The sequence below is a fragment of the Sander lucioperca genome, chromosome 12, assembly GCF_008315115.2.
Source record: "Sander lucioperca isolate FBNREF2018 chromosome 12, SLUC_FBN_1.2, whole genome shotgun sequence".
NCBI lineage: Eukaryota > Metazoa > Chordata > Actinopteri > Perciformes > Percidae > Sander > Sander lucioperca.
The window spans coordinates 31,989,514-32,016,174 of NC_050184.1; the positions used below are offsets into that span (position 1 = coordinate 31,989,514).

General features: G+C 41.0%; 2 protein-coding genes across 2 annotated transcripts; both read right to left on the minus strand.

Moving 5' to 3' along the window:
* Nucleotides 1-1,200: 1,200 nt before the first annotated feature.
* zgc:198371 (uncharacterized protein LOC497072 homolog) lies at nt 1,201-7,609 on the minus strand. Its single transcript, XM_031290389.2, has 3 exons — nt 7,033-7,609; nt 4,506-4,705; nt 1,201-4,286 (listed from the first exon to the last, which is right to left on the minus strand). Exons 1-3 carry the CDS (start codon nt 7,566-7,568, stop codon nt 3,331-3,333), a joined length of 1,692 nt encoding a protein of 563 aa, XP_031146249.1. The 5' UTR covers nt 7,569-7,609; the 3' UTR covers nt 1,201-3,330.
* Nucleotides 7,610-9,221: 1,612 nt separating this feature from the next.
* rap1aa (RAP1A, member of RAS oncogene family a) lies at nt 9,222-22,420 on the minus strand. Its single transcript, XM_031290428.2, has 9 exons — nt 22,318-22,420; nt 20,347-20,503; nt 17,559-17,646; nt 16,663-16,731; nt 16,493-16,549; nt 16,260-16,400; nt 14,547-14,690; nt 11,765-11,883; nt 9,222-9,954 (listed from the first exon to the last, which is right to left on the minus strand). The coding sequence occupies exons 3-8, from the start codon at nt 17,613-17,615 to the stop codon at nt 11,794-11,796; spliced, it is 558 nt and encodes a 185-aa protein (XP_031146288.2). The 5' UTR covers nt 17,616-17,646; nt 20,347-20,503; nt 22,318-22,420; the 3' UTR covers nt 9,222-9,954; nt 11,765-11,793.
* Nucleotides 22,421-26,661: the final 4,241 nt, after the last annotated feature.

Genomic DNA, 26,661 nt, shown 5'->3' on the forward strand with positions numbered 1-26,661 from the left:
GTAGTTAATTCTGGAAGTAATGAAGGCGTGAATCAAAATTTCAGCAGCAGAAAAGGTGAGTGATGGGCGGAGACAGGCAATGTTTTTGAGGTGAAAGAAGGCAGTTCTGGTTATTTGGTAGATGTGGTTCTCAAAAGTGAGATTGCTGTCGAAGACGACTCCCAGGTTACGGATATGTCGGGATGGAGACAGGGTGGAGTTGTTGACAGTGAGACCGAAGTTATGGGTGTTCTTTGTGAGGGATTTCGGGCCGATGATGATCAAGTCGGATTTATTGTAGTTGATTTGGAGGGAGTTGTTTTACATCCAGGTTTATGCTTTCTATTTGTAATAATGCAATTAGTACTTAACTTAGTTAAACTTAGTTAGTTAGTTAGTTAGTTAGTTGTTTTCTCTGCCTGGTGTTAATGCTTTCTATTTGGTAATATTACAGTTATACATTTAGGTTGTCTATTGATAAATGTTCATGCACATCCTTATAAACCATCAAGTATGTTATGTTAATAAATCACAGATGCCCACCATTAGGTGGTCTAAAAGTCACCAGCTATCCATTTAACATTTGTGAACAAGTCAGAGGAATGGGAAACAATCTACTTATTCTCTCATTACACTGCAGCAATAGGAGTTAAATTGGACACTTTGCATAGGATTTAGATGTTGCTTTCACACCACATTGACTTGCAAACACGATGCTTGAATATTTTCCTCCGAGACAGAAACTGTGAAAGCTTTTCTAACTCCTAAAAGGAAGTGATCAATTGACAGACTGATCTAACTCATTCACAGTTTAATTACAAACAGCATGCCAAAGAGTGTACTCAGCGTTTGAGAGTATAGTTTGTCTGTTAGGAGGCCATACTGACCTTCGTGGATATACAGTACTGTAGGTAGTAGTGACAAACTCAGAGCCACTAATCCAATGCAGAACAATCAATCAATCTGCATCTGCAATCTAAATCTTTTCTTTAGATGGTTTGAAATCTATCTATCTATCTATCTATCTATCTATCTATCTATCTGTCTGTCTATCTATCTATCTGTCTGTCTGTCTGTCTGTCTGTCTGTCTGTCTGTCTGTCTGTCTGTCTGTCTGTCTGTCTGTCTATCTATCTATCTATCTATCTATCTATCTATCTCTGTCTGTCTACTGTGTTTTAAAGTGTCTTGATTCTGTGTAAAAAGGCACTAACACCAAAAGTCAGGTAAACACATTGCTTTTTATTTTAACAACAACATAATTAAATTGTCTTCACCTTCTTGTTAATCTTTTTTTTTCAAATCTTGCTCTGAACAGCAACAGTCTGGCATGATCAGTTTAAGGCTTTTTGATTCTAGCTTTGTGTTTGTGTTTTGAGGTACAGCCCGCCCAACTCCTGCCACAACAAGCTCATTTTATGGTACACCGTGTGGTTGTTACGTGATGGACTCAAACAGTTAGCACCATAATTGAAGCCTTTCTGGCTTTTGCAACAGGCGTGGTAAAGGTGTTCTGTGGGCTTTTTATTTTGATTTATTTCAGTGTCATCTGGGGAAACTGAGCTGACTGGACAGTGTTTACAACAAAACTGTCATATCTCAGTGACACAATTTCAAATTAATTTAAATGCACATGGCAGCACCCCCCTCCCGCACATACACCCATACACATGCTGGTATGTGAGCTCACACACACATACGTGCAAACACACGCGGTTCAGACATTTCCCTTGTGACTACTCCATAGAAAAACAACCCTGATAAAAGAAAGTATGGTAACGCTTTATTTTACAGGTCCATATATTCTTAATCATTTCCTGGAAGGTTCCTAAAAAAATGTAATTTAGCACTAATAATAGTTTAATAAATACCAAATAATCAATTCCAACTAAATGCTAAACAGTCAGTGTACTGCAGGTCAAAAATGTGTAATTTTGTATTACACATGAGTATGCAATTCATCATATATGAAGAATAAAGTTTATAATTTTTAGTGGATGATGATTCAATTATTTTGGGTTTAAATAGAGCAGTGCTTTCAAGGAAATTCCTATGGAAATCAATAATTTAAAATAAATTTGTACCAAATTAAATATTTCTTTCAAGGAAAGTTTTGAGGAAATTATAAGGAAATAACTAACCTGTAAAATAAAGTGTTACCTCAAGTACCCCATGCCCGTACCACCAATAATATCAAAGCTATTCCAAGTCTGGAGTCTGCAGCTATTCTTTTTCCTACATTATTCAAACAACAAAGTATGGATACTGTACAGTTACAGACAGTGCTTTCCCTCTGTAACTTCCTCTTCATTATACAGTTTAATTTACATGGAAATGAATGTCCTGTTTCCTTTGCTGTGTAAGATGGATGCAGTATGAAAATACAACTGTTGAGAGTCAGTAGAATACATCCTGTAAATGTAAATCATAATGTAGCTTTTGTTCAGTACATACACATTCTGAATGAAGGTGCATCTTATTAGAGTAATAGTGATGGCATGTCCCCCAAAACAACAGATTGCTTGTAAACACACACAAATCTCTTTTTTTTTTGTTCTAGCTTACCTAAAAAAAACAACAGATATAGTACCACAGGAATGTTGTAAATCCCACTAATGCTCAAAGCCTTTTCACAAATAATCACATTTTCAACTGTTTTTACATTCAACTCAAATGTTGCTTTTGAACTGCCCTTCAGACATGAAGCAGCATTTTCAGAGAGAGAGAGACTCCTTCAACATGAGTGAGTAGCTATGGAAAAGGTTGATTATGATCATCAGTGCCTGTGTTGTATTCATTGTAGATTGTGTTTAAAATTACAGTGCGTGAGTTCACCATCTTTAAATGCCACTCACTCTTCTACATCTTGTTCAGTGATGTTTCACTTCTAGCTGCCATAAATAATCATGCACGTTGAAGGCTCGTCTCTGTTGTCGATTGATCGCCTTGAGAGGATGTGCTGGAGCACCTTCACTGAGGAGGACTTTCTGCCTCTGATTGATAACTAGCTCCACTTCTCTGCCTACCTGTGCTCTCTCTAACTTCACTGGACAGCGGGTTTTGCTGCTAACGTCGACCTCTTCCTGTACCACACCCTGACCTGAGAAATGATACAGAAACCAAAATATGCACCATCATTAGACAACATCACAGCACTTTGCCTTTGTAAAAAATAAAGACACCACACTCCTCCCCTTCCTTGCCTGTTTGTCTCCACTGCCTGACAGTACAGAGAGCAATCAAGTAGGCGTGGAGCTGAAACAGACTGCTCAGTGAGAGTCATCTACCTGCCATTTTATTTAAGGCAGGGTGTCCACGCGGCAGCGACTTGAGTCACAGCACCTTCAGCACATCACACGGTGGTCTCGTATTCCATCACTTCTTTGGGTGTGCCCAGACAGCGGTACTGAATCCTTGGTGTGACTGGGGCGCCGCTTTCGAGCACCAGGATCGTTTTACGTAGCCGGCGGTCAATGAAGTGAGCGTCCCAGGCGGGGTACTTCTTCCTGGGCAGGTCTATTCGGATGACAGGCCCCTCTGTCCTGGGTGTGAGGTTGGGCACTGGGGCCTGAGCTCCCCGAGGTGGTCGTACCTGAAACACGTCTCCATCTACCCCAGACCCCTGCTCTCTTTCTGACCCTTTAGTTCTCTGAAGGGTCCTGGGGGGGCTGCTCACCAGGTCAGGGGGGAGGCTGGTAGCTGGGGAGGCCAGCAACTCCACAGGCACCTCCTTCTCCACAATATAACCCCACCCTGAGACTGGGCCATCAGGGTGCAACAGACAGTAATACACAAACATGAAGAAAGTGCCCAGAGCGTAGCTGCTGGCCACCACGCACACCATGATGACGGCGTAAAAGTCTGAGGTACGAGGGCCGCGGTACAAATACCAGGCAGTGGTGAGCGCCACATTCTCAATGAGCACAGTCATGCTGTAGATGAGCATCCTGCAGCGAGTGCGCCCCTCTCTCACACTGAACCAGCAGAAAACATACACAATGCCCACCATCATGTTATAGATGATCTCCTCCCATTTGGACATGCAGAAGTCCGTTTCGCCTTGAATTATCCAAAACGTCATGATGCACCAGTGGGCCACGATGAAGATGCCAAAGTAAAGCTGAAACACGGAGGCAAACAGGGCGAAGGCCAGGGTGCGGGCGCCGATGGTGAATAGGTGCCACAGAATCTGAACTATGACGGCCTTGTAGGTCATAGGTAGCTTATCGTCTCGGGAGTCCCTCAGGACTTTCTGATAGGAGGCGACCATCCAGGCGAGGGATATCAGTGAGGCAGAAGCTGAAAGCCCTGAAGAGACAGAGGGAAGAGAGGGATTGAGCAAGAGAAGTTAGACAGGGTGGAAATGGCTCGGGGGTAGCTGTCTTACCATTTAGCAGAGCAGCAATATACATTTCTCTGCTCTGTAGGGGGCCTGATTGAGGCGAGCACAAGTGACTCATCATGCACAGCGTGGGCTGCAGATGTGTGATTGACTGATGTGGCAATTGGTCACTTTTGGAAACTCACCCTGAAGGGGCAGCACCTGACTGGCCTGGATCATGATGCTGAGCTGCAGCACCAACTGAGGGGCGCTCTTCAGGAAGGACTCGAGCAGACGCAGCATGCTGATATCAGCGCTCGCAAACATCATGCACCAGTAGTAGTGACGGCGCTCGGGGTCTCTGTGCCAGCGGCTCATCACACCCAAATACAGGGCGTGGACATACCTGTGTATCAGAGGCAGACACAATTCAGACACATTCGTCAGTGCATTAAGACAGAATTTCTGGTCTAAATACTGTGCTTTAAAAACTTTTGGAGATCAAACACAGACTCCCAGAAGTCATAACTCATTATTCCAAACTCAGGGAGTTGTCAGTAGTTCTTGCCAAAAAGCTGGATGCTTGCTCATCTGGGATTTCGACTAGACTGAACTGAACGAAGCAGCTCTGCGGTTTTAGTTCTAAAAACTTTAGATTTTAGTACAGGCATCGGAGGGATTGAAAAGCTTGTCTGCAATCTCTCTTCAAATAAAATCAGAGGGCTGCAGAGAAAGCCAAAACTGAGAAAGGGAAATTCAAATAAATGCTCTCAATGTGGGGGAAAAAAGCTAGCTATAAATCCCTTGTGGAACTCCTCAGATTTGCTGACATGTAGTCCCACCCCAATCTTAGCTTGTTTTATAATGACCTTGTATAACAAACACACAGGTTCACATACTTGCACTGTGCAAACATATTTCTGCACAAATGTGTTGACACGTGACATTTATTTGTACCATGCAAATACACAGTGTGTAAACCATTACCTTTATCATTACAAACAGCCACCTGACCTGACTGTTTGAAAGAAAGTGGTGGTTACCATGGAGGACTGCAGCTATAAATGTGTCAGTAATAGCCTTGGGGAGAAGGGTCCGAGGAGCCCTATGTCAACAAGCCCAGTGAACCACAAGGGAGTTTGTGTAACCCTTTTTTGTGCTGCTTCCTTCTACACAAAGTGTGCCTTGGGATGTAACACGCTGAGAAAATGGAGCATATGTGCTGTAATGAGGGTCAAAGACTCAGGAGGACACACACACACACACACAAAGACAGAGTTTCATCGCACACACTCTGCCTGTAACACAACCCCATATCCCATCTCTTGTGCGCTGACATTTAATTCTGGTAGCCGGCCCAAAATGATCCCGGCTCACCTGACTAACAGTGTATCAGTGACGGATCATTCCTGAGTTAACAGCTGAGGGTAAAACACACAGAGGTAATCCTCTTAATGTGCAGACACACTGATCTGAGAGCAGTGGCAATGAATGGAGCACACACTGCAGCTTTAATTGCATTACCGGTAATTCTGGGCCGCCACAATGTTTTAATGTGCTCATGGACACACTCTCTCTCTCTCTCTCTCTCACACACACACACACACACACACACACACACACACACACACACACACACACACACACACACACACACACACTTGTCTAAGTCTCCAGGAGGAAATAAGGAATCAATATATATCACCCATTGGGCTGTCTAAAGAGGCAGGAAGAGAGAGACCACAAAGAAAGACACAGACAGGGAGATTATGAGATATAGATAAATCAAACAATTGATTTGCATCAGATTTCATCATTACACATAATGTATCGTTCTATAAAGTCCCTGTATGTCTATAAAATACAACTTGTCTTTGAATATCGTCGCGTTTGGTGAACCCTACTCCCACCACAGTTCAGCTGGAAGCCTCCTCCGGGCTGGCAGCGTTTCAAGCCTGTCAAAACCTATCAGGGCACTCTAAGCTTGAGCACTATCTCACCATCACTGACTGAGTAGCTGACCTACAGACCTACTACCACCCATGTGAGAGTAAAGTGTACCTTGGTTTGTTTTTAGTCTCAGAGCGCGTCTGGTAATTAAACATGTTTGGGCTCAGCTGAGAGGAACAGACTAAATCTAAAAAATGCTGGGAGATTAGAAAATATGGATTTTGCATGAACATAAGAGCAGGGGCCTCAAAAATACACTAAACAGTGAAAAGGGAGGCGGGTAAACACATCACTGCAAATAGGAAGCAACTCTCATGACATTTAAGACAGCCAGGCTCCTTCTTGCCCAAACCCCTGAAGACAAAGGGATTTTTATTTTTCTATATAAGGCGATTGGTGTGGATGAGTTGGTGATTTTCCTGGGAGATGATTGACCTAAAAGCGTGTCAGGGGGCTGGGGGGGTGGGGTGGGTGGAGTCTAATTCTCCCCTTCTATGCTGAGCAGCAACAGCAAACAATACAAAAAGACATTCTGGCATTTTGGTAACATTATGAAACGTAATCATTCAGGGAGGACCTCTGAATGATTACGTTTCATAATCGTTTACCTCTACAGGGAGTGATGCTTGGCTTTGGATAATGAATGCACACGCACGCACGCACGCACGCACGCACGCACGCACGCGCACGCGCACACACACACACACACACACACACACACACACGTACAAAGGCAGAATGTGTAGTTCCCCTCCTCTCAGATCTCGGTAAGTCCAGACTTACCTCCAGACCTGTGCCAGCTGAAAGATGTGAATGATGGCCTGGAAGAACCACATGAAGGCTCTACAGCAGCCCAGGGCTCCTCCCCCGGTGCCCGGCCCTGACAGCACCCCGGCGGCGGCAGAGCGGCCAGCGCCCCGCTCGCCGCTGTCCTTGGTGCTGAAGTCGCTCTCCTCCGCTCCCGACGCCGCTACCACGGCGGCCGCAGCCGTGCCGCTCTCGACGGTTTCCGAGAAATCGTAGGCGAACCATCGGAAGCTCAACACTTGCACGACCACGGACGGGACTATCACAAAGACCAGAGTCAGTGCAAAGCACCAGTAGTCCCTCCTTAGGTAGTAGTCAGCGGCCAGCCACAGGTCTGAGGCCCCGTCCGAGAAGAACACCAAAAGGGCGCACAGCGTCCAGCAGCAGTCCGGCAGGGAGTAGCGCTGCTCGGCATCACGGTGCTGGGGAGGCCGCGGGTCCGACCTGGAGGGACATTCGGGTGGGATTTCGTTTCGTAGAGAGACGGGTGCACCATCAGATTTCGCGGCCATGTTTGTTGTAGGGAAGAGAGTGAGTAAGAGATGGGAAAATGATGGAAGGGGGGGAGGGGGGTCGCGTAGCCTGTCGGTCTGTATGCATGCGTGTGGGAGAGAGGGAGGGGAAAGGAGGCAGGGAGGAGGGCCAGGGTAGGTGAGAGAGAGATGGGGAGGCACCGCCGCTCATCAATCAGCGGGTATAATAAGAAATAGGATTTTAATTGCGACGATATAACAGCTGCAGGTCTGATGGAAGATTCCTCTGCAGCTGGTACGTGAGGTCATTACCGTTCATGTTCCTGCACAGGTAGCACGAGCTCCGCTTATACAGCATGCTGACATGGGTCCCTTTAATTCAGAATCAGATATCATCTCGCTTGTAGTCAGTGGTGGAACAAGTACGTAGGCCTACTCAGATCCTTTTACTAAAGCAAATATACCAGTAAAACTATTTTATATTTTTTTTATTTTTTAAATACAAGGAAATGTCCTGCATTCACAATCCCACTTAAGTAAAAGTATAGAAGTATTAGCAGCAAAATTAGCAAAATTAAAAGTAGGCTACTCATTCTGCAAAATGAATGGCCTCTGTAACTGATATATTGCATTATTAAATGATATTGCTGCATCAGTTTGAGTGTGTAGCATTTTGCTGTTGTAGCTGGTCGAGGTGGAGCTAGTTTTTTTTTCATAATTAATAAAGTAGTTCAGCTCATGGTTCCCAACATAGGGTTCAGGGCCCCTCAAAAGGGTCACAAGATACAGTGGCTCTTAGATCTAGTGAGCTGGTTACTGGGGTTCTGATATACAAATTTGTATTGATGTTTTTGATATTTCTAATCTTTGCTTTTTATGAAATATTGGACAAATTAACCTTTTTGGGCCTTAAAACCTAATTTAAATAAAACCATCTGAGAAGTTTAGAGGGGAAATCTCTTTGGCACTAGTGGATGGCTATACTACCTCAAAAGTGTACTTTAGTAAATGTACTTACTTTCCATCACTGCGAAGTTCAAAGGCACAAAATGCATTAAGAACACGTCTATAGATATCTTATTTTCACCGGAGTGCTCTGGTGTAAAACTTTACTCTTTATACTTCCAGTCATGTAATCACGAGGTTACATTTACAGTTAAGCATTATGACAGCGTAAAGAGGCCTTTATGTCTCAGTCATTCTGAGGTGGATCAGCGGAGTCTCATCTGCCTTCACTTGCCTCGAGTCCACCATCTCATCAGTTTCTATTCTGCTTTTGCTGCCTCCAGCTCTGAGGGTTCCTCTTTCTGTGCTCCTTCCTCTCTTCCCTGCTGCAGGTCAGCTGACTCAACTTCTCGGCTAAAACTCTGGTGGCTTGGGCTTAGGCTGTCATTTCTGCCAACGGGAAACACTAGTTACACTTGTAAAGGCTCTCTTGGAGGTACCGATTCTCACTACTGTGTCCTGAGCAGTACTTTACCAACTTCAGCTGTTGTGTGCTGTGGAGAAAACAGATGATTTATAAAACTATAAAAAGTGTTTTTGTTCATACTTTAGCCCACATACTTTGAGCAACTAAAAATGCAAATATCTAGAATTGTTTCATTATCAAACAATGATAAAAAAAAATAATAAAAAATGTAACAACACTTTGGGAAACACACAAAATGGAAGCAATAAAGCAAGACAAAATAATGAAAATGTACTAAAATTTAATCATTCATAAAAGCTGGAAAATCATCTGTGACAGCAATATTAGAGTTGGTTTAGTACAATATATTTTCAGCCTCAAGACAAATCAGAACAAACCATTTCCCCCCCCCCTTCTGTCTATAAAATACTAATTTCCTTAGCTTTATTATGCAAAAATGGAAGTACAATATATTATGGGAAATATGGAAGGCTTGCAGCTCTCAATAAAAAACAAAGTCACTTAGGAAAGATGTTATCTCATCAATACACATCCTTGTAAGTAGGAGCGAGTTACTTATGGACAATGATGCAGCTTTGTTGACACTGTTAGTGCAGAAATGTATGAGAAGGCCAACATTTCATATGGTTTCATTTTGCAAACATGTCACAATATGCTAAAGATTGAAGTTAATTTTAATAAAACACTTTAGTTCCCATATATGGATTTAAACCCATGGTCTCTTCTTTTACACTGATATTTCCAAAAGAAAGACACCTCGGAGAAGAAAAACAACAAATAAAAACAAAAACAGAGTTGTCATCAGGCTGACAATAAAAATTACGGTGGATTTCTTCGCTATTAAAAAGCAGAGAAGAGTATCTTGAGAGTATGTGCCGTCTCCTGCCATTTTGCGAGTGGTGAAGTATCTCTGTCGGCCTTTTTCAAAATGCTCTGGAGAGGACTTGGAATGCTGGCACAATCCACTGGGAAACAGTTAATCAACACACGTTTCTGCAAGCAAGAAAAAAAAAACATCAGTGCATATTAAACATTGTAAAGGACACAAGCCGTTTGCAGAGAAATAGGAGCCTAAGTTTAGATCAGAGGTCTCAAACTCATGTGACCTGCGAGCCGCTGAGCAGATGTTCTTCCCTAGGGGTGCCACTCTCACTCTCAAACTGAGCAATCATTCCCTCTCTCCTTCCTTGAACGTGTCCCACTGCTCTGTATGTTTAGTAAAGTAATGCCTGTGACATTGTACCCTTGGGAGAACGGCGACTTTCTCCTTGCAGATAAGACAGGAAGTCGTCGCACTAAATCTCCATGAATGAATAATCATTTGTCCACCTCTCGAATCTGTCTGCGCTCCAGGTAAATCATTCTTGACTAAAACCAAGAGACGTTTTAGTGCCAGGTGTCTCACAGTAAATCAGACTGCTGTTGGCTGCCGTTTTGTTGCAGCTTGTTAAATGGTAATGTCAAAACAAAAAGACAAGTTTAATGCTCCAATTTTGCAGAATTGCTAGAAAACGTAATTACTCTAAAATAAATGACGGGGGGGGGGGGGGGACTATTGTGTGCCAGATGTAACAAAAGAAAACACACAAAGTGTGGCGGACCTTAGGAAATTGTCTCGTGGGCTGGATCTGGATCCCGGGCCCATAGTTTGAGACCCCTGCTTTAAAGACTTTTGAGTATTTGTAAAATATAAACGGCAATTAACAAGACTTCAAATTGCTTCAATGTGGTCAGAATTAACCATCAGTGGCTACAGTAGTTTGGACAAGCTCACTGAACATATTGCATCGTCTCAGGTCAATACACACCTACAGAACAAAAGGTATGGGACAATGGTTGAGTGGACAACCACTACTTTTATGATGTATGTGTATGTTGTGTGTGATGTCTTTAAGCTACTGGGACCTTGAATTTCCCCTTGGGGATCAATAAAGTATCCAACTATATCTCTACTATAAACCAGTACATTTCATCCCTTTCATACAAATCATATCCTTAAAAGGATAGGTTCACTACGTTTCTGTCTTAAAGCAATAGTCAGGTGCCTGTATGATCATGGAAACAGTTTTCGCTTGTTGTAATCATTCCTCCTGTACTGGCCATTCAAACATCCCTTTTTAACCCACCTACAATGTGATGGGGACAAAATCCACAGTCCTCGTTCTGTGCTAATCAATCAAGTGGTTATCCAAAGTAACGGGGAGCTTTGTACTAAAAAGACTGAAACTCTGGATGATCCCCACAAGGATTATGGATCCAGAGGTTGATTTTCATATCAGAGTAAAAAGAGGACTGTAAACCAATGATTTACATTCACAAACTTGGGGAAACGCATAAAAAAACACTATGGCATGCTTTAGGAAACAGTGGCTGGTAACGTTAAGTCTAGGACAACAATGGTGGTGTATTAAAAGTTAAATTACAGTTACAAGGCGTCAACAGCAGGTGGAGCCACAACATTCATGAAAGGCTTACAACTTGGCATGAGATATTATAAATATATATTCCTTTTATCAGTACACATCAAAACAGAGGGATATATAACTGGACTAGAGAGGGTTTTTATTTATTTTCACCCAAAAAAAGATTGACTTTATGAGTCATTGTTTCAGAGACATCAGTGATGCTTTAACCCCCCCATTTACGGAGTTTATCCTGTTACTGCAATACAATACATACGTGGCGTCAAAATGAATGAAATTGCTCTAATGATTACTGCAATAAACCTCTAAACGTTCAGTGACAATCCAGAGCTCCATCCCTGCTAATGTGTGGAATAAATTTAGATTCTGCACCCACTCACCTGGCCTGGAGCTGCAGTGGGAGGGCATTTTAAAGCAATGTGCAACTCGACTTCTTTTTTGTCTTCTTCTTTTCCATCGGTGTTTTTCTGTTGATCTGTCTCACCAGATCATAGAAAATCTACAACGAGAGAAAGTCCAACAGTCTCATCACACTTTTTGCTTCAGCAATCCCAGAACTAATATCTTAAATGTCACTGATGCCATTTCAGCCATTTTCTCATAAAATGGCTAATTAAAAGGTAAATTATGGGAAATATGGACAGCTTGCAGCTCTTAATAAAAAAAAAAAAAAGAAAAAAGTCACTCAGGAAAGATGTTTTCTCATCAATACTAGGGCAGACCCCGTGCTTTGAAGCTTTGATAGTTGCCGTAGCAATCAACATCCAAATCAGTGTTGGAATGCTTTAAAGCGTTCTGTCATCCAATCCGTCTTCTGTAAACGTCTCTGCCCGTCTGGCAGCAGCAGCTCCAGTGGCTGGCTGACCTGCCTTCACCAAGCTGCAGCAGAAATCTACTGAACCAAAATAGTTTTCATGTCGGCTCCATGGGAAGAAATCAGTGTTTTTATCTATCGGGCCCTATCTTGCACCCGGCGCAGCGCGGCGCAAAGCCCGACGCAAGTGTCTTTGCTAGTTTAAGACCGACGCAGTTGTCAATTTCCCATCCAGCGCCTGCGTCGTTTAAATAGCAAATGCACCTGCGTCCATCTGTGCGCCCATGGTCTTACAGGGAGGTGTGTTGGTCCTAACTTGGTCTAAAGTCAATAGCGCAGCAGTTCATTGTTATTTTAACAGCAAATTAGTAAAATGCCCTTAGGCTCGTGCACAGCACAAGCAACAGATTGGTTTATTGCATGTTGTAATGAAGACACTAAGTACAACCCTTTTGAACCATGTGCCCGGCGCAAGGAACCTTTTTTCCGCCGTCAAACTAGCAAAAACTGGATTTGGACACGCCCTAAACGCACCTGCGCCATGCGCTTCACGCCGTGCACTTAGATGGTTAAAATAGGGCCCATTGAGTCATTGATTGTATTTCCCCGCCTACCGTAGCGAGTGTGGGGAATCTGCCTGGATTGAAACAGACATTTCCAGACAAACTGGGAGCCTTGACCAATCTATGTAGATCTGGTTAATACAGCTTACGCGTAACTAAAAGCAACAAAAATAGACTTGAAGCGTAAAAAAAACCAGGCGGGTCGGATTGATACATTTAATAAAATAGAAGAGTATCTGTTCCGTCAAAAACGCTCCTAAAAACGCTTTCTATGTGGATTTGCCGTAGCCCGCTGCTTTACGTGGTTGTAAATAAAACTTTCGGCTCCAATTTAGAATCGCCATGACAGGGAGAAAGAGAGTTTTACTTGACACTGTTAAAGCAGATTGTATGAGAGGCCATAAAGCCGCAACGATTTGATTAATAATATATACAACAAAAGATAAGATAATGTGTAAATATGAAATTCTCTGTTTCTAGCATCTCAAATTTGAATATTCTGGGTCTTACACTACTAAACTAAATAGCTTTGAGTTTTGATCTGTTGGTTGGACAAACAAAAAAAACATTTGAAGACGTTGGGAAATTGTGATATAGCATTTTTACTATTTTTTGACATATTATAGACCAAACGATTAATCACAAAAATTAACAACAGGTAACCCATAATGAAAATAATTGTTGGTTGCAGCCCTAGCAGGCCGACATTTCCCATAGGTTATTTTTCAAATCATATTGATAGCCCAATAACATGTAGTATAGTAGTTAGGGCTGAAACCGGTCGGGTATTGGTACTGAACCACCACGGTACGGGCGTCATGGTATTGGGGTCACGGTCCGGTGCATGCAGCTACACGTTTGTATTTACAATTTCATGGGATAAGAGATGCTTTTCAGTCTGATTGTGACCGGTTGTCTTTGGGAAAGTGCTTGTTCAGGGTTCGTACAGTGTAATACAGAAGTGTCTAAAATGTTCCTTTGACATTTAAGGCCCTGACACACCAACCCGATAATTGGCCGGCGGACAGTCTGGCCAGGTCAGTGACTCGAGTCTGTTCAGTGTGTTCCGTGCCGTCGTCAGTCAGAGGAGTCGTCGGCCTTCATTTGGGCCGATTTGACATGTTGAATCGGAAGGCGGGCAGTCTGGACTCAATGACCAATCTGATTGGTGGAGTGCTAACCCGGAAAAGACGAGCGGGATGAGCCTGACGAACGCCTCTCAAAATCTGACGAAAATCTTTGAAACTGACCTTTGTCGATCTGAAATGAAGACAGATTCAGCAACTGCATGGCCTATTTCTTGCTTAAAATGTTTTCAGAAACACGTTTCGGTGAACTATTTTCGTAAAATATGAGATCGTATTCCGAACAAGCTGCCATCATGGTCTGGCTTTGAAATCCGGGAGAAGACAGACCCACGTGACGCGTTCGTCCAATCAGCTGCGGTTTTTCATTTTTTGGGTGACAATACAGATTAGCGCCGCCTGCTGTTATGGAGACGTATTACATCTTGTGCACGCGCAGAACGTACACTCAAGTCGGCGTCGCTTCTGTGTGTTCCGAGGCCATTTTTTGACCAACTCGGTCTTTTCTGCTGAAGGTCGGCCGTCGGGTTGGTGTGTCAGAGCCTTTACTAGCACTTGCACTACTGTCTGTTCAAAATAAATGTATCTTTACACATTTGTTTTTTTCCCCCTGCTGTACCGAACTCACACCGGACTGTGACTTGTGAACCAAACCGTGACTTCCGTGTACCGTTACATGCCTAATAGTAATAGTACTTACCTCATTAACATTGATCTTTGATTTAGCTGAAGTCTCTAAAAAGGCACAGTTGCTCCACTGACGGGCCAGGTTCTGCCCCTGCTCCTTGCCAACCACACGCTCGTCCTCCAGGTCACATTTGTTTCCCACCAGGATCATTGGAACCTGATTGATCAACAGAAATGTTCAAGCTTCAAAGCAATATCTCAAATTCCTACCGCATTTTTATTTTTACATGGCCAAATATAAATGATTCACTTGGTCTACAATCTTACATACAGTAAATGCACAAGACAAAGGTTGAGTGAGCCTTTTAAACACAAGACCAATGAAGCACCTCGCTATGAATAAATAAAGCACACTCGGCGTGCTGCACAGGGACAGATAGCATCTATTAACAGCTCTGACATTTCCACCCTGTCACAAAGTACCTGCCGCCCCCCCCGGCTCTGCCCTCTCTCCCACAGAGCTGACTCTAATGAGGGAGTGATGAGCCTGAGAGCTGACACAGGCAGATTATATTGAGAAACGCCAACAAAAGGATATCACTGAGGAGAAACTCTCCACACACTGAGCAGCTGCATTATAGATTTACAAGTGCGGGTGAAAAAAAATAATGTCACTACAATCAGAAAAAAAATATATTTTAATACTGATATATGCAGTAGAATCTACTAGCAGATTGTTGCTGTCAGATATTAAAAAAAGCATGTTTCTCCAAATTTGTTAGAAGATTGAAAGATTAAGTGTTGCTTTACTTAAATTTTGTTGTTGTTGTATATCATCGCTTTTACATTATTTATGCGTCCACACTAGCCCAACGCAAGTAGCACATTGGAAGGAGAAATTCAAGAGCCACTCAATAGAAAACCATTAATTTGTCTCATATTTACAACAAGCTACTTTCAAATTTCACAAGCTTCTGGCTGGCTGTTAGCTGGTGCTAATTCCCATCTGTGCCTAGCGGTGACATTAGGTGCTTAACAAAGTTAGCTTATTTCACCTGTAGTATCTTTACTCGTGGATGACCGGAACATGTCCGTTATTTTGGAGCATTTTGCTGCCTCCTCCTCCATATTTTTTTCCCTTTTGAGTCTGACCTTCTCAGCGCCACCTTTCCCTTTTCTTTTTTGGCTTTCCATCATTAGACTCACACACTGTCTGTTAACGTTACCGATAGACTTCCAAACATGACGAGGAAAAAAAGAGGTGTTCGATGGCTTTACGTCATAGGCCGACCGGGGCTATGCCATTTGGGGAGGGGCCGCTCACTGATCCCCCTATATTTCTGAAAATCCTGGACATGGTTGTGACCGTTAGAACTTGCAATGTATAACTATTATCAGACCGGCCCTCGCGTCCTCCAAACACTACCAGCCCACCGGGAAAAGTCCCAACTCTCCCGATTGCCACTCAGCTACTGTGTCAAACCATTCTGAATCAAGTATTGTGGTGCTGCAGAGATGTCCCGGCCTACAAATCCTATCCTACAGACTTAAGGAAAAAAAATCACTGTTTGGTACAGATCCTCGCAAAAATCACACTATATTCATTTTAATTTGAATATTTTTCAATGAAAATGACACAAAAATGATCATCACCTCTATATATCGTGTATCATATCGCAATATCAGTCAAAATAATCGCAATTAGATATTTTCCTCATATCGTGTAGCCCTAGAAAAGACCCATGAAAATAAAAAGGAAGATGTTTTAGACAAGTGAAACACTCACGTCCTCGGTGTCTTTTACTCGCAGGATCTGTTCCCGGAGGTCCTGTAGATCATTAAATGTCGACTGTGCTGTAATGGAGTAGACCAAAGCAAAACCTTGGCCATTCTTCATGTACAGGTCCCTCATAGCCGTGAACTGTTCCTACAGATCAATAACAGAGAGGAGATGCCATCAGCAGCCTGTTGACATGTATCTTCTATCTCCGTCTGATGCCCGTGTCTGACTTGACTTACTGTTCCAGCCGTGTCCAGGATTTCAAGCATACATTGCTGCCCGTCCACCTCGACTTGCTGTTGGAGAAAAACAATCGGGTACATTTTTTTTAAAAAGTGGAGGCATTTAATCAATCATTGAGTTGCAAGGAGGTCAAATGAAGTGCGTAAAGTTTTTTTTCTGAGCTTACCTTTCTGTAGGAGTCTTCTATTGTGGGGTCGTACTTCTCCACAAAAATGCCTTGCACAAATTGGACTGTCTGAAATGGACAAATGAAGCAAAGGAATACATTGAGACACTATATCATTATTAATCAAAAACTGGCACACTGCTTGTATAACCATCCAAATCTATTTCCCAAAATATAAAAACAAACTTCAAATATTATGATTCATGCTTAAGTGCTCATCCCCTTTCAGAAGGAGTGTACATTGCTGGTTTTAATTTATTTAGGTATTTTTTATTTATTGTATTTTTTTTTTACAGTATTCATTTATTTAAATGTTATTGTTACTTCTTTGTTTTATTTATTTTCCTTTCCCCCAGTGCTATTACAATTATTACTACTATTGCACTTTTTTTGCGTATGTTATTTATCCATACATTTAATTGTGCATCAGGGAATGGGTCGGGATGAAGGGTGGGATGTATTTCAATATGTTGATTATGTGATTTTTTTTTTTTTAATAAAATGTAAAAATCCAACAAACAGAAGTTAAAAAGTACATCTATTGTGATTCATCATCAGCATTCACCTCTGACAAGCAGCCAGTTTAATTTCTTAACAAGGATCATTTATATACGTTGAGGCTGCCCAGCCCATGACTCGTATTCTAGGCGTATTCTTGTCGTTTATTTTTTGGTGCTTTTTAAAATATTACATCCCGGAATATATTATCCGCAGAATAAAGCCATGAGCCACAACGCAGTTTATGTAGGGCTAAGAATCTATCTACAATTTTATAGAATATATCTTTCTTCCTCGTTTAAAGACCTCTTAATTCATTAGAAATTGCATCAAAAATCACGTCAATAACACTATTTCACTACAAAACTGGTGTGGGTGCTGCAGCAGCCATCACTCACCAGTGCTGATTTTCCCACGCCTCCTGATCCCAACACCACTAGCTTGTACTCGCGCATGGTGGGCAACTTCACTGGACAGCACAGGGGTCTGTGGAAGGACAGAGGGAGGACGATAAAGTGAGACAGAAGATCTTTGTGTCTTTTAAAGCGACTGAAAACAACCAGCTCAGCTAGCTAAAAATCCAAACAAGCTTTTCCATATTAGCCTGTCCCTAGGGAAAACATCAAGAATCATTTTTGAATGCCACATTCATTATTCATCTTTTACAATATTTCATTTGAATCAAAAAAATGAATAGAAAAATCTCGCAAACAGTGCTTTTAGACTGTCAACACACAAAAAAAAAAAACACTATTCTATTCCCTATATACATATATATATATATATATATATATATATATATATATATATACATATATACATACACACACACACATATACATACATACATACACATACACTATTTTTTTCTTTATTACCTCTGCCAAGGAAGTTATGTTTTCGGCTTGGTTTGTTTGTGGAAGGGTGTAGCACGGGTCAAGGAAGAACCCATTACATTTTAGAGCTGATCCGAATCGCAGGGCGGATACACAAATTATTTTTCACTTTCATTACAATTGTGAGACAGGGCATTGTGCTGCATTCATGTGGTGTCGGAATAATCAGAAAAAGGAGATCCTAAATGGGAAAGTTGACACCGCATCAACATTGTGAGACGTATGTGCATGCTAGTGCATGTCATTGCGGAGGTCTGCGCTCTCCGAGGGACGTTCTAGTTTTTACCTGTCATTGTTCAGCTTGTTGTCAAATTGTATGTCTATTTCTATCTTAACTGTCTTTGGAACTGTGTGTATGTACATTGAGAGCAACTTAAAACTGGAGTCAAATTCCTTGTACATGTACACATACTTGGCCAGTGTAGCGGATTCTGATTCTGCTTGCAATCAAAGACTTTTTATGTTGCAAGAGACCAAAACCAGAAACTTCAGCGTGACTGACGATGTCCAGTAACTGAAGTGGTGAAGCTGTTCGACTAGCTGATGTCAGTGTGAACACCCTGTTAGTACAGGTCCGTAGACATTTTTCATTGTCTACAACAATGAAAAATCACCACTGACATCAGCAGAATAAAACCCCGTTCCACTGCCAAAAAAATTAGCTCTCTTTCCCACCCACTACCATGGGACTTCAGCTGTCATGGCGACAGGGGTGTTGCCTTGAAAAAAAAAAAAAAGAGGAAATCAAGAAGAGCTGAAGGAAAACATAGACATGCTCCTTAATTCAAGGCCAGTGCTTCACCCATTAGTGCTGTAACACTAAATAAATGACCCTTTAGTAAAAGCTTGCAACATCTGAACCATTAGATTTAATGTGGAGCCGTGGACTCAGAAAAGTGCAATAGATCCTAAAAATGTCAGTGTACGAGTCAGTAGGTAAGAGTTCAGTACCGCAAATAACTTCATCTCATTACAATACGGAGGAGAAAGGCCACAGAGAATGACCTATCATCAACTCCATCAGCCTGACACAGTTTAGACAGCGTGCGTGCGCGGCCTAGAAAGTATTAAGAGTGAGAACTGTCACGACAACGTTTAGGATGAAGACAGCCCATGAGTACTACAAAAGGCTTTTCTTTTGTGATGTCATTTTCAACCACCGTTTTATTTAATTTTGTGTGACTGAATGGTGGGAAAAAAAAAAAAAATCACAAACATAACATAATCAAACCTGTCATTGTTGTGGCTTTCATATGCAACATTTCAGATTTCAGTGAGAACTTGAGAAGATGTGCCTAATTTGCTGTGTACTTTGATAGATTTAACTGAATGGGGAGAATTTCCATCTTGAGGTGAACTTTAAATATCTAGATAAATGGTTGCACACAAAACATATCTGGGGCTGCCAATAATCACATAACACTGTTCCCAAACATGTAAAGAGGCACATGGCACAGGAAATGTTTCAAAGTGGTGTTTTTTGTTTTGTTTGAAATGCTAATATAATCTTTATTTGATGTACAAATGTCAAAGAGGGGGTTGATGCACACTAAAATCTCATTTGTGAACCTCTTTGAATCCACTAATCATACTAGGTCTGCGGGACATTTGTCAAACATTGAGACAAACAATACAAAAACCACTCTGTCACACTCGACCGCCATTTGCAATTCTAACTACGATGTATGAAGCACCACCAGAAACCCACAGTGTTAGACAGGCACACGAGGCACTCTACAAAGAGCCATTGTAATGACCTCCTCTACTCAAGTACACCATACAAACAGAAAATCAGGAGATCAGAGGGTGCACGCATGACCACTGCTCTGAAATCATTACTAGGGCGAGGGGGGCGCACCAAAGGGTGAAGCCAACGTGTGCCTAATGCATTGGTTACCCAAAAAATTGTACGTAGACCCCTCTGTGTTTAAGATGTAAATTTATGTGGGTGTCTCAAAACTTGCTTTGAAGCCATGACATCAGATAAGAAATCTAGGCTCTCCTCTGATTAGATATGAGTCTGGACTCAAACATTTCAAATAGCAAACACTTGAGCTGACAACCTTCACCAAACCTACACATGAATTTGTGCTGGCTTTGCTGATGAGAGTGCCTCATTGTTGCTAACAGCTAATGAACACTTTATCCCACATTTCTGATAAAGTAGTAAAATCTAAACACCGGCCACAATTTACAAATGGAAATTGCCTTAAGCAAAAGAGTATTTTGCACAGATATGTGAAGTAAAACACAAAAAGCACATTTATGTTGAAAAAACAGCTTAACCTACTGTGTACACGGCTGCTGCAGTTGACAACTCCCTCTACATCTGGGGAGGGGGGCGCCGGCAGATCCTCAGATACACTGATGTCAGCGGGCAGGTGCTGAGGGTCGGTTGGGAGCCAGAAAACTAGGCTACACCAAACTGATCAGACAGGAAACTGGACCTGAATTAAACCAAATATTGAAATGTTTACATTCAGATCACTGGTCTAGATAAAAGTGGATTAATATCCCTATATAACTCAAAGTTCAGCTTATTTGTTAAGAAAGGCAGGCAAATGAGAAAATATAAGGACATTTGACACCAGACTCCATTGGAAAACAGGCAACAGGCAAAGAAGAATTATTAAAATCATCTGCTGTGCAGTATTTGCTCAATAACAGCGATGATAATTATGACACTGCTTTTGTGGGATGACTTTTTGTTGCTAATTTAAGTGCAGTGTGGGTCTTCTTTATGAAGTCCAGAGGTAAGTTTTCACAGTTTTACGTTACAACATAGTGGTTCCCAAACTTTTTGACATAAAGGACACTTAAACTGACACAAAGAAGACCACGGACCCCCATCTGATAAGATTTTGTCCTAGGGTTTCCCATTGGATAGGATTTTTGCTTTTAGATTAGTCTCATTACATTAAGTGTATGAAGCCCATGACCAAAATAGTCATACATTCTGTCACTGTGTTACTTATGGATGGAATTATAGTGAAAATACATCCCCCCCCCCTTCCCCGTTTTGCTGGACACCACCTGGAACCCCCTCAAGGACCCCACTTTAAAAAGCACTGACTTAAACAAACTTATATTATTATTCCTTGAGAGACCTGTTGCTGATCCACAAACCCACAATACGTTTGCCTAAAACATTCATCATAAAGGCTTAAAATAATAGCTGACTGGGCTACTCAAACTACTCTTCAGTTCAATTCAATCTTGTGTGTGTCAAGAGCCAGAAGGGAGCAAATGGATTTTAACTCAGCATAAGAGCACAAACACACTTCTGATTTAAATTCAACTTTTACAAGAGTTTATTTTGAAAAACTACGACTTATGTTAAACGAGTAGTACCATGTTGGCATTTGAAAAATTAAAACAAATATGAACTAATTTTGGTGACAATTTAGTTGGTTTCGAAAGTAAGGGTGTGGCTATTAGTTTCCCAATGCACTAGACTAGGACCGTAACACGGTTTAAAATGATGAGTCAAAGTCGGCAGTAGTAATGGCTCAACATTCCTAAAATGTGAATTTAACGATAAGTTTGTTACCAACAAAGTAGCTTGATTACAACTACTGAAATGTTAGCATCCGGTTAGCAACATTTGGTAAATGCTAAAAAAAAAAAAAAAAAAAAAAGACACGGCGAGCTGTGCAGCACAAACACTGTTAACTAACGCTGGCATGGCAAAGAAAACAAATTTGAACTCACAGTTTAATGTTAGTTCATGGGATGTCATAGCAGTTGTATATGGTTATTATATCACGGCTAGGAACCAATCCGATTGAGCTAACGTTACCTGTTTAATTAAACTGTTTAGCTAACACCGTTAGCTAAATAAGTTAGCTAGCCAGTTAGCATTAAACTGAACTCTCAAATCTCGTTTATATTTAATCTAGCTAACGTTTGAGTTTTGAGAAGCTATTTAGAGTTCCCATTAACATGTGGATAAACAACTACATATCTGAAAGCGACTGAGATACCATCGGACATTAAACTACTTGAACCCCAAACCATGTTTGTAGCGACAACTCGTTAGTTAGTCATTAGCTGACGTTAGCTTCTCAATCCAGTCATCTAGCTAAAGCTATTTAACTCACAAGAATTATTTCGCAGTACAGCGGAGCCAGAAGTCATTTTAGTGTCTCGTCGGAGACAAATACAATGTTTAAGGACTAATCATTAAACTGATACAAGTCACAAGCTGGATAATTAGCCCAAATTTGTTTTACACACGAGTAAAGCTTCACAAGACACTTACCGTGTTCCGCTATGTGTGCGCTAAATCACACTGTGTGAATGTACGGAAGGGTCGGAGCAGCAGTAGCTAATGATTGGATCAGGATCAGCCAATCACAGCTATTCATGTTAAGGTACAATTTAAACCTCTTTCATACAGTATATATATATATATATATATATATATATATATATATATATATATATATATATATATATATAGTCTATAAAGTGCATTTTCAGCTTAAAGATCTAAAGAAACTACATCAACAACTAAATAACATTTTCACAGTTAACATTGCAGACAATGACATTCAGGATTTGCACTTTGTTTGTATTCTTGTTCAGGAAGCTGGAGCGTCTCAATAACATCTCAAAAATTACATTTGATTCTCAAACACTCCCTGAAGAAAATACACAGCAGAGAAAGGGCCTTGATTATGAAAAGTAGCACATCTGCAGTGAGAGCTGATGTTTGGCAGGTGATTATTGAGGTGAAGTTTGAAGTTGAACCTAATAACAAGAGCTTTGATGAACCCCATGTGACTCAAAAAGGCATTCAAGTTCTTGTGTTTTTTTTCACTTTTGGCATTTTAGTTTTTCAGCGAGATGGGATTTTCTATAACACAACCAAACTGCAAGGTTGCTTTTCTGACATCTATCAATCTTACCATCTGATCTTAGGTTTATTTGTTTGGGGGTTTGAGTGACTGAGTGCCTGCCAGTGATCAGCGGACACACAGGTGCTGTAATAATCTGGCTGCAGCTGTGGTCACTGTGGAGGCCAATGTTTTGGTGATCACACCATCTGATGAGCAACAGAATGCAGAGGGAGAGTTGAGTCACCTTTTATATTGCCTTTCAAGAGTACACAACACAGACTCACTCAAGAATTAATAATAATATCTGTAATTCAGTTATTTCAGGGCCCTCGTGGTTGGAGATGCAGGGAGTTTAGACACCCCAGAAAAGTCAGTCTCTTTTTCAATGTTGAGCATTCAGGAACTGTTAACTGTACCGTTAAATTGCAGTTGCTAACAGTCAGTTTATTGATGAAACTAACCACCAATGTGTCTGCTGTATTTTAGGACTTTTTTAAGCCAATGTCAGTCTGTCTGGTCAGACAATATCTTTCAAACTATGGAATGGATTGACATTCATGGTCTTCATAGCATGAATCCTACTGATTTTGGTTATCCCCTGACTTTTTCTCTAGCGCCACCAGCAGGTCAAAGTTTTAATTTGTCTAGTGAAACACGTATATCTCTGGATGGAAAGCCATGAAACTTGATTTCACACACTCTTGTTCGCCTCAGGATGAATCGTAATAACTTGATCCCTTAACTTCTCATCTTGCACTGTCATCAAGTCAATTTAAGTCAATTATTTGTCCATCCTTTAATGAATTAAGAGTAAATACCTGCAAAACCAATGACATTCCCATCAGCCTCAGCTCTACTTTGTGTTTAGTACTAATTAATAACAAATGTTAGCATGCTAACACACTAAGATGGTGAACAGGATAAACATACTTGCTTAACACCAGCATGTTAGCATTGTCATTGTGAGCTTTTTAGCACATTAGCATTTAGCTCAAAGCATCGTTATGCCTATATATGGCCTCACAGAGCTGCTAGCATGGCTGTCGAATCTTATTGATGGTATATTCTCAGTACACTAAACTGTTTTAATATTAGCTGAGTGGAGTTTGCACTTCACTTGGTTGATTAGATGGCATTGCTTTTGTCCCTGAGACACATTGAATTTATGTATAGTGTGTCACTATTGGTCGTATCTAAATATTTCCTTCAGTTGATCATCCTCTTAATATTTACATATTTTGTTGTGTCGTTGTGTGTCTGTTTTGTCTCTGTGGCTGTTGGCATGACAAAAGCCCACATGAGAGAGCTGGTCACAGCCCAGTGACTTCACGGATTAGATGAGTTACTCTCCCTTCATATCTTCTTCATTACACTGGTTAAATATGGCGTTTGTGACAGACAAGAGGCTGTGCATCATCAGATGACTTATGACTGCAAATATCATTTGATGTAGTGTATACTCGGGACAGTGTTGCCATGTTACTCTACCAAGAGGTCCCAGCCCTTGTTGAAAACAAACAAATTAAAGAGCTTTTACCACAGTCATCATCATAAACTCTAGATATGGAAGTTATAAATGGCAGCCTTAAAATATAATTGTGAGTAAAGTAAATAGAATACAGCATCTGTTTCAGTGATGTGTGATGATGTCGTCCTACAAACAGACGCTATGGACACTAACATGTTGTCCATGGACCTCATCATACCGACTACAGATTACCTTAAAAAGAGACAGACACACGCCTGTTTGTTCTCATCTGTCTGTTCAGAGCAACACTGGTGACTGCGCTTCAGGCCAAACCTGTAAAATAAAAGACACATCAACAGAAGTAACGCTGATATGAGGAGAATCCATGCGGCTTTGGCTCTAAAAAGTTGAATATCCTTACAGTTGTACTCACTTCCTGCTCGAAGAGTCGACCAATTACACACAAATCATTAACAGGATATGTCAGATTGAGTTTAAATTCATTCATTGATATTCACACTGTGTAATCATGAAAATCCGTCCAAGTCATCTGTATTAATGTCATGTTATAGCCTCCTACTTCTCAATATGTATCACATAATGAAATAATATCAGATTTATCTGATCTAAGGTTTCATTATGCTGTTTGAACACCAACAACTGATAGACTCTCCCTCCACATCTATGATGTTTGCCAACTTTATATGGCAAAATGGGAAGAGGTGTCTGTAAGGACAGGTGTGATCAGAATCAGAATCAGAATCAGAAAGGGTTTTATTGCCAAGTACGTTTTTTAACACATACAAGGAATTTGTTTTGGTGTTGTTGATGCACGTCACATATTCTCTAAATGGAATATTAAACAATATAAGTATAGGTATAAACAATATAAGTATACCTATATGTACACAGTATGTATTAAATAAAAAAAAAAGATAGAAATAAAATAAAAAGAGCATTACAGCAGAGAGAGAACAGTTGCATGAAGAGCCAGGGGTGGAGTGTCAGGGTGGTTTCCGGGCCTTGTTAATAAGGCGAGTTGCGGAGGGGAAAAAACTGTTCTTGTGATGTGAGGTTTTGGTCCTGATGGACTTCAGCCTCCTGCCAGAGGGGAGTGTCTTTGGAGAAGCAGATTGTCCACCTTTAGCCTTTCATGTAACCTGGGTCAAAGTGAGGGTCAGTTTTATGAGAGAGGGCAGGTGTCTCATTCATGCTTTATGTCTCTTTTTCTTGTTGACATCCTACACATTTCAGCATAGGTTTCGTGTGGAGCATTTAAGGCAACACTAAGCCTTATAGGATTCACTTGGCCTGTTTCCTTTTTTCAAATTTAATTAATCTTAATTTAACTAGGACCATGCATAAAAACATTCATCTCAAAATGAGAAGATGTCGACTCTAAATTACATCTGCTTGGGAGACAGAAGAAAGTTTGGCTAGCTGGCACAACCGCAACCAAGAAAATGATAGCTCAACGCTGGCTCCCCCCCTACTTGCTTTGTATAAAACAGTGGTTGGCGTATTTTCTAGACATAGTTATGCTTGAGCTCTCTACAGCAAGTATTAACAAAGCCAAATCATCAACTATAGACCTATGGAAAAACGCAGCAGCACAAGTATCAGTCCTAATGACCTCAGCATCACAAGAATTAGAGGAGAGGGGCTAGGCATGGTGTGATTTCTGTTTCTGTTTCTGCTTATTTTTATTTATTTTTTTTCCTCGAGACCGCAGAGGGTGGGGGTTGGGAGAGGATTTTTGATCTTGTTCAATTGTGTTTGTCTGTTCTGTATGTTCAAAAATATAAAAATAATAAAAAAATGTATCTAAAAAAATTAGAAGATGTGATTTATGCCAGATTTAACTATTGGCTGTTTTACATCTGCAGTAGCTGGGCTGGTGTACACAGAACAGTCACCAGATGGTCAAAATATTCATTCACATGCAACACCATTAGTCTCTATCACACTAACAACTATAAATCTACAAGCACACATCAACATATAAAGCCAGCACATTCACTACAATTGTTGTCTGGGTTCCTATCAGTAGTGGTAAAAGTATTCAGATCCTTTACTTAAGTAAAAGTACCAAAACAATGATGTAAAAATACTCCATTACAGGGAACAGTACTGCAATCAAAATCTGAAGCTGCGTTCAGCTACACACATTTGTATTTTGATTTAATTCCTTTGACATTTCTCTAATCTTTGCTCTTTTGTCAAATATTGGATGATTTTTTTAAGTTTTTGGGCCTCAAAGAGTTATTTGAATGAAACCATCTGAGAAGTTTAGAGG